Source organism: Malus domestica, chromosome 11 (genome assembly GCF_042453785.1).
Source record: "Malus domestica chromosome 11, GDT2T_hap1".
NCBI lineage: Eukaryota > Viridiplantae > Streptophyta > Magnoliopsida > Rosales > Rosaceae > Malus > Malus domestica.
The window spans coordinates 27,413,035-27,422,018 of record NC_091671.1 but is presented as its reverse complement, the minus strand read 5'-3'; the positions used below and the strand labels follow the sequence as shown (position 1 = coordinate 27,422,018).

General features: G+C 38.2%; 1 protein-coding gene across 8 annotated transcripts; it reads right to left on the bottom strand.

Moving 5' to 3' along the window:
- Nucleotides 1–2,193: 2,193 nt before the first annotated feature.
- Nucleotides 2,194–5,591, bottom strand: LOC103422983 (putative F-box/FBD/LRR-repeat protein At5g62970). 8 transcript variants are annotated; one of them, XM_070808680.1, is made up of 5 exons: nucleotides 5,290–5,544; nucleotides 5,091–5,238; nucleotides 3,259–4,589; nucleotides 3,025–3,168; nucleotides 2,194–2,824 (listed from the first exon to the last, which is right to left on the bottom strand). In XM_070808680.1, exons 3-5 carry the CDS (start codon nucleotides 4,021–4,023, stop codon nucleotides 2,561–2,563), a joined length of 1,173 nt encoding a protein of 390 aa, XP_070664781.1. In that variant the 5' UTR covers nucleotides 4,024–4,589; nucleotides 5,091–5,238; nucleotides 5,290–5,544; the 3' UTR covers nucleotides 2,194–2,560. The 8 variants fall into 8 exon arrangements, with proteins under 8 accessions (XP_070664781.1, XP_070664786.1, XP_070664784.1 ...); XM_070808685.1 differs by having other exon boundaries at nucleotides 5,091–5,143; nucleotides 5,357–5,541; XM_070808683.1 differs by having other exon boundaries at nucleotides 5,091–5,184; nucleotides 5,357–5,534.
- Nucleotides 5,592–8,984: the final 3,393 nt, after the last annotated feature.

The following is an 8,984-nucleotide window of genomic DNA, read 5'->3' as shown; positions in this document are numbered from 1 at the left end:
GGGGCAATTACAAACATAGACGGCTTCCGAACCCAATTTAACCTAAACCTATTACAAAAGCAACTTTTGAACCGCTGAGAAGTCATCAGTGATATCTACAACTGCATAACAAAATGCATAAAACAACTTAGAACCAAACAACAAAAAGTTGACAGTGCAGACTCGACTAGTTAGTCTGGAGATTGAATCAACCAAGGGAAGAGAAGAGATGAGCTAGTAAGTTACAGCAAAGACAAAGGAGACCCAAATTGTTTTATACAGTCCAAAATCAAAAGTCCAGATATGCACTAACAATGTGGCAGCAAAGAATCAAAAATTGAAATCTCATTCAGCAAATGTAACAAAAAACAATTGACAATTGAAGAATCTAGAAAGAGTAATACATACCTCTCAAGGCTCAAACAAAAGGATCTTGAGCGAAATCTTTATGAACAAAATCTAATTAATATTCAAAACAAACCTAATCAACGAATCTGACGAAAAACCTAATCAATGATACGACACTTACTCAACATTGATGTTGCTCAACTTGTGGGTCTATGCAAGTTTGCAAGTTTATTCAAAGTCACCTCCAGACTCATACGCCTAAGAGTGGGATGACCACATTCCATACCGACGTCGTGACCTTCTCCGGCGCTTTGAGAGTGCCCAGAATCTTGACCTCCCGGAGCGTTTGGAGAAACACTCCACCCGTGATGTTAGGTTATGCATTCCTCAATTCTTCCGCAGCCATATCCGAATACGCACAATGCTCCATGTGTTGACAACTTTGCACATGCAGGTAACAGCGCAAATATTGGGAGTAAAAATTTTTGGTGGGACCCATGAATTTCGGAATCCAACTCAAAATTTTAGAGGAACTGAATTTCCTACCATTTGTAGGAATTGAATTCCGGGGTTATTGAGAAAATGTACAAATTTTAAATCAAAAGTCATTGAAAAAAAAAAAAAAGACTAAATGAATACAGAAATTGGTTGTCATATTTTGTTGGGGCAAAGTGGGGAGAGTACTTGGCCTCAAAATTAGAGAGTGGGTATGTGGATGGTAGGGCGGGGCATTTAAAATTAAAAAAAAAAAGAAAAAAAAGAATCTCCCGAACTTCTTTGGCGGCTTGGTTTGGTTTGGGTTTTTTTTTTAATTTTAATTTTTTAAATTTTCGGTGGTTAAACTGAACCGTACCGACCTTAATCGATTTTTAAAATTTTTAGGGTACGGTTAACCCAACTGACCCGCATATATATTATTTTATTTTATTAATCGTAATTAATAAGTGTAGCAATATAAATGGTTAATTATTTACGAGTTACCGTATTTCTACCACATGAAAACAAAACCTTATTAGTTTAAGAGTCCCTTTGGAGAATGACATGTGGAAACATTTGGTGAAAGCAGCAACTATTGCTTTGGTGCTCTCTTTGGGCTACTTCATTTGTGCTTTCCATACAAATTGAGAACCGATCCAAACCAGCCTGTCACTTTCAATTAATAGACTACATCGGTTTTAGACCCAGCTTGCTCGTTTTCGGTTTGCAATTTTGGCCCAACCAACCCACGCCCACCCCTAGTGGATATTGGGTGTGTATGTGTGTGTGTCAGTAGGGATAACTTGATCTGGTCTCACTAAGTTATGGTTTTATTTTTTTGAGGTGGGTTCAAATTTCTCTTGTTTTTTGGTTTTCTAAACATTTTATGGGTTTTTAATTGTCGGAATAATTTTTTTTTTTTTAAGTTTCATATTAATACACAACTCACACAAATTGGTTTTGTTGGTCCTACTGATGTGCCACATTAGCAAACTAACAAAAATTTTAATGAAAATTAACAGCAATGTATTGGGACAGGGGGATGGGGCATTTCCGGATAACCCATCTGATTGGGCTAATGGGTATATATAGAATTACCAAATTGCCCCTAGCCTTGCATGTTTATTTCTCCCTTGTTACAACCCTATTACGTCAAAGGATTTCTCCTACGCATTCATGGGGTCGAGCTTTACGAGAATATATCAAGACAATTTGTCATACGTGTCACGACACGATAGTCAACAAAAGTCCACAATGAGAATGAGATTGACGTGGAAGATAAAACATGTAGTACAAAATTGATTGAACAACACACACCGTACGACCACTTTTATAGGCTACATCTGATTCATTTATGATATTTGAAACCTAAAGGAGGAGATGGAAACGTTCAAGAAGAAACTGGACATTTATCATTCAGGGGTCTTTGACAGCATTTGATCTAAATTCTAATACCAAAACCATCTCAACCAACAGTTTAAAAACTTCACTTGATAATTCACGGAGACACGACTACGACGACGACAATGGCATCGGAAAACAACTTCGACTTGGTTTTAACATAAAAATAAAAAAATAAAAAAATAAACGAAAGAGTTCCAAGCAAACAAACACTAACCACTACAGCCACAACACGTCGCCTGGACCCCGGATAATTTAAGCATCCCACGACTTTACTTGCCCACTACAAGCATTCAAACCTAATACTTGAAGGCACTATCTTTTTCAGGCGTTTCTTGGCATAATCTCTTGCTTTCTATTCCTCTTTCAACTCTTCAACACCCCTGCCGATTTCACTACTTTGATACGCCCAGCGCCGCACAGGATCAATAACTACTTTCTCCAGTCCAACCACATTCTCTATCAGGTACTTGACATGTTCAGCAGCACATGGACGAGCACGATACCCTACAATTTCGACCACCTTGAGGTTACAATGGGGGGGTCTCAAAACTTCCCCCTTTTTCTTTCTTCCCCCACCCAATCCAGAATCGAATTCGGATGGTGCCCTGAAACACATCTGCACAAGGAACCGTTTATTGTACACGCATCAAGACCAATACAACCAATCAATTAGCATGTTTTCATAATTTTTATGGAAACAAGTTATCTATCTATAATCGTAATTGCTTCATTGGCAGCGGTGGAGATCAACAGATGATGAACAAAATAAACACAATGTATTATGGTGCAACGCACCAAGTACGTACTAATACATACCTTCAACACAAGTCTCTGCAAGAAAGGAGATGCCTTCATGAAAGAAGTTAGACGGCAAGGAGCCCAGCGATCATCTGCTTTAACTCGTAATTCCAAGTGCTTGAGGTTTGTTAATACAGGAAACAAGTGATTCCTATTGTACATCTGAAAGTTGAACAAGGAAGGAGTAAGGAACTACAAAATCCAAAATCTAGAAAAGAAAAACCAGCATATATCATAATTACATATACTCACCGCTCCTTCAGTATCCAGCTTGAGAACCTCCAATTGAGAAAGACAGCATGAAAGTTGGGTGAAGGGAACCTCTACGGATTTAAAGTAGATCTCACCATCATCCCCGTCCACGGCGAAATCAAGAGACATGGAAATGGATACCTCAACGAGCAGAGGTACGTTACTGACAAGCATGTTTATCGCACTTCCCTCGTAATCGAGCGAAAGGAGGTTTGCATCACAAATCTCAATGGTTTGGAGGTAAGGACAAAACTTGATATCCAAATATTTCAATGCAACCGACGGACCAATAACTCTTAAGTTAACCAAATTTGTAAAAGCAGAATGCACTGTTAATCTTTCAAGAACTGGACAGTTAGACAAAAAGTACTCGAGAACTTCTCCCGTCACATCAACAAATTGGAAATGAAGAACTCTGAGCAACTTAAATCCAGTATTGTATCCACAAGAACGTAGACTTGGAATGTCCGAACGCATGTGCTCGAGCTTCAAGGTAGAACCGTTTTCAAGGCCTAATAGTTTGTGGGGAAATGTATACAGATCTCCCCAACGATTATACGATTCTATATGGAACACCAGCTCAAGTACTTGAACTCTCTTATTCATTGCAAACTGAATCCACTTATCTATGGAACTTGCAAAACAGCAATCTACATAAAAGCTCGCCCGGAATTGTTTGATGACTCGGCCTCTATGTTGTTCCACCACCGTATCTATCCAGTTGACGTATCTATGTTGTTCGAGGTCTTTTAGTTCTGGTGGCATTGAATTGAAGCGCCATAAAGTATCACCAAATTCAAGTCGAGCATCAAAATTGAGAGTCAGGGTAGACGCCCAAACATACTGCCATCGCTTAGAAAGGATACTGGTAGCTGCTGCTTCCTTTAGTGGCAAGAGAGACACAATACTAGAAAGGATTTCATCAGGCAACTCACTAATTCCATCCACCAGGTTGTTCTCGCCCTTGATTTTCTGTTTTCTTCCCAAGTTTTTCTTTTGTCCTTTTAAAAGAGGAACTTTAACGAAAAGCACCCGGTACTGTTCACTTTAACGAAAAACCACATTTTTACACTAAAAAGTCAATCATCGTACTATTCACTTTACCCTTTATTTTGTCCTTATCATTAAAACTCAAAGTTTTCAAGCCATTTTCATTAGTTTCCTTTTAAAAGGTTCCTAGTACTAGTAGAGGCCGCTCCCTTTAGCACGAAAAGTGAGAATACAAGTTTATGTGGAGAGCGAGTGATTTTGTCCACCGCGTTGCAGTTGCGCTTGTTTTTCCCCAAGTGTTTTCCTCTTCTTGTTGCCTTCCCAAAGTTGTGCTCATCTTTCTAATAGAACAACAGGCACCCCCAAAGGAAAAACAACAACAACAACGGACCAAGTGAGGACTAATGAGTGATACAAGGGAGGCGTTCAAATACATGATTCCATGGAAATAACTATTAACTATTAATAATACTTCATCCCCCGAGCAGGATGCACGTATACCACCCTTGCAAACAAGGTATTTTCATCTTACAAAACTTTATAATCCTATAACCGTTCAATATCTTAATCATCATATAAAGATCACTGTCACGATAAATCTTTCAAATCGACGGAGATGGTTTAGTCATCCACAATTCAAAATGTATCAAATAAATGGACGGTTAAGCGTGGTATACATCTGAATGACTAAACGATCTTCGACTCGAATGATTTTTTCTGGGGATGATCCATGAATACAGATAGCGACAAATTGAACGGTTAAGATTACGGAATTTCAAGGATGAATAAATAGATATCTAGGAACCAGAAAAAAAGAGGAAAAAGAAAACAAAAGAGCGTACCTTGTTTTTCGCCGCCAATTGAGAGCCTGGGCGCACCCTTTTACTCATCAGATCTGGCAGGGCAACGTTTCTTCCCTCTTAATAATCTATCTGACTACAAATAATTCAAACCAAAATGTGGCCTATGCCTAGTGAAAGTAATTCAAACCTCCGGCGGGCAGTACGAGGAATTTTATTGATACGAATAAAGAAGTTCCACCTAGTCACGAGGCGGAGGCGGAGGGAATTGAAAGCGGCCCAAACAAAATTCCAGAGAATAAATTTACCTCCAAAACTCAAAAATCCAATCACGCTTGAAGGACTCGGAAGGAAAAGAAGAGAAAACAGTAATACCCCAAATCAAGCGGTTGGGGTTGTCTCTGGGTGAAGATGTTCTTAGAAAACTGACAGTGAAACTGATATAAGGCTAGAAGAATCGCAGGCAGTGGTTGAATGGATTTCGGTATTCATTAATAACAAAGAAACCAAAATATATACCAATACAAATACATCGAACTCCCCGGTTAAAAAGAAGAGAGAGAGAGAGAGTTAACAAGTTAGTCTTGTTCGGTTTGTTCAAGTTCATTAAGGAAAACTAATAAAAAAGTTGAAAATTTTAACTTTTAACGATAAAGATAAAATAAAGGATAAAGTAAATGGTATCAAAATTGACTTTTTAGTGTAAAAATGTGATTTTTCGTTAAAATGAACTGTATCGGGAACTTTTCGTTAAAGTTCCCCTAATTAAAAAGACAACAAGTTTCCCAGATTGCTATTTCTCACACACATCTTTTTTTTTTCTTTTTTTTTTTTTTGAATAAACGATATTATCGGGTGAGCTTAGCCTCACAATGAACTATCAATAATGTGGTTCAAACTCACCTTTGGTGAGAATCAAACCTAAGATATCTCACTTACAAATGAAGAGGAATATCACTATATTGTAATATTAAGTGGCCCCATATGCCTCTTTTAGATACATCTAATCTAAACCATCTAACTACTAAAAGTAGGGTACATGAAGTAGTAAGATTTACTTTGTACCGTGGACTGTATTTTTCTTGCCAATTAAATTACTATTACACCCTTTTATACATACTTGAAAGAAAAATTAGGAATGGAAAATGTGAACTGTTAATGCTCAAAATTGTAAGGTTAACAAACTAGAACAGTGAACCCATGGAGGGCTTGGTATATGAACTGAAATGAAATTGACACAATGATGTAAAGTGGTTCGTCCATAAATTGGGCTACATCCAATATAGTCTATTCATAAATTTGTGTTACAATTGAATCGGGAGCCCTCCCCATGTGTAATCTCATCCCCTAATTTCACTATTTGCATCTACATTTCCTATTCGTATCTTGTAGCTACGATGCGTTTATATTTGCGGCGCAAAACCTCTGTTATATTAAACGGAATTCTACGTGGAAGTATTAGTGACACATCCCAAATCATGAATGCATTGATTTTACGCACACTATTGATATGGCAGCAAAGACTCAAAAATTGAAATATCACTTGGTAAATGAAACAAAAAACAATTGAACAACCTAGAAACAGTAATACATACCTCTCAAGCATCAAGATATGAATCTGTGTGAACAAAACCTAATCAACAATTTATCAAAACAAACTTGATCAACGAATCTAACAAAAAACCTAATTAACTATTCGACACTTACTCAACGTTGCTGAACTTGTGAGTATGTGCGATTTTATTCAAAGTCATCCACACTCTTGCAGTTTGAGAGTGCCGAGAATCTTGACCTCCCGGCGTGTTTAGAAAAACATCATCCGCCGCAGTCCACAACCATAAATGGTGCGTACACAGTGGATGCAAATTTCCACCGTCTCTTCCTTTGACAAAAAATGCACCTGCAAAATAATAACACTAAAGATTAAGGCTAAAAGCATCACGAGCCCACGATGAATTGGGGATGGGGTGCTTTGGCCGAAGAATCTCTGATGCCAAAGTTAGAATTCTAAAAAGAATGTGTTTGAGTGTTTGTGGGTAGCAAAAAGCCTCCTAAATTTTGGAGATAAATGGTGTATTTATAGAACAAATGGAGGAGATGGGCTGGCCCTCTAAGGTTTAGGGGTGGCCGGCCCTAGGCTTGTGTTTAAGTGGGAATATTCTAAGATATTTGTATAAATAAATATCTTGGAATAATTAGGTAAATGTCCTAAATAGATGAGATTATGATTACTTACTTAAAATATGTCTTCTTTGATTAGGAATGTATTTATGATAAGAATAAGGGATTATTCTATTATAAATACCTTTGACTTTTCCTACAGGCAGGGGTGCATTGACCAGTCGTTGATCTCTGTTTGCTCTACCTCAGCCACGCGTGGTGAATGGGGTAGCTCCCTGCACATTTAATAGGAGTAGTCTTGTCTTTCTTGAGAAATAATCCACGTGTTAACTCCATGATTTTTAGAATTATTTTTGGCTCCACAAATACCCCACACCTGCTGGGCTGCTCACAAGAAAGGGCAGGAGGTGTAGGAGATGGGCTAGCTGATAGGTGCATATTTTCATAGATTTTTATCATATATTTCATTTGGATTTTGTATATATGAATGGATTAAATACACTGAATTGTATTGTTTTATTTTTCGGAATTCAATACTGGAGTTACATGAAAAGGAATTGGAAATTTAAAACAAAGAAAAGGAGATGGACAAAGGGTTTCCGAAGTTCGTCAAGGAGTGCAAAACGACTTAACCATAGAAAGCAAAAAAGAATAGTTTTCATTAATCAAGCAACTTGAAAAAGAGGTTAAGGCTAAAAACGGACGGTAGAAGAGCCAGGGAAGGCCAGGTCATTTGACGGAAATGGAAAGCTTTTCCCCTATTAAAGAAGGCCCTATGAAGTAAAGGGAAGCACATGTAGAAGCGGACTGAGTCGGTATTCGTCTGCGAGAGGTGTACAATTGAAATTGGAATTTCGAAGGGAAAAGTAATTGATGACAAAAAGCGATCGGCTCGGTGAAGGCTCACCCCGTATTCCATGTGAGTCAGTTGACTTCGATTAGACTGTAATTATTGAAAATTGATGTTTCCAGCCAGCATTAAGATTTAAAACTTGTAGGAACAGACTTGTCCTTTGGTCGAGCTTGCTTCACTTCCTGAGCCCTCACCAATTCCTAATTAACCGCGTAAAGACAAGCATTACAGTAAGAAGATGAGACAACAATGGTTTTGAAGATCAAAGATGTTGATGCACAAAATCAGTGAGGACTTTGGTATAACAAAAAATGTTAAGTTTGTGACCTTCACTAGATTACTCCGATCACTAGTGTGAATAAGTATGTAACTGGATAGGGACAGGGAAGCAAACACAAGATTTACGTGGTTCACCCAGATTGGCTACGTCCACGAAGTAAAGGAGTTCTCATTAATTGTGAAGGATTTACACAAGTACATAGATTCAAGCTCTCATTTAGTGAGTACTAGTGAATGATTTAGTACAAATGACATTCAGAAATATTGTGAGAGAATGATCTCTATTTATAGAAGAGAGTTTCTAGTTTCATTCTAACATTGACACGTGTCGTGTTGTGATTGGCTTCTGATGTTGACACGTGTCGCACTATGATTGGCTTCTGATGTCGACACGTGTCGCACTGTGATTGGCCTCATGGTTGGAGGGAAACTCTTCTGGGTCCTTGACGGTATAACGTTGACCGGTGCTCAATAGTTTAGGGATTGGTCAAGTATGGTACAAAGAGTGCTCCCCTAAGTTCCCAAGTGAAGGAAACTCCTCGGTTGGGGACTTGCAAGATCCAAGCCATTGAGTAATCACGAAACTTCTAAGTACCGAAATGTGGTATCATTTTCATTTGCCTTATCTGTATCATATGTAGATGTGGCATCTTATTTGGAAGTACTTTTCCTCCATCCAGGGG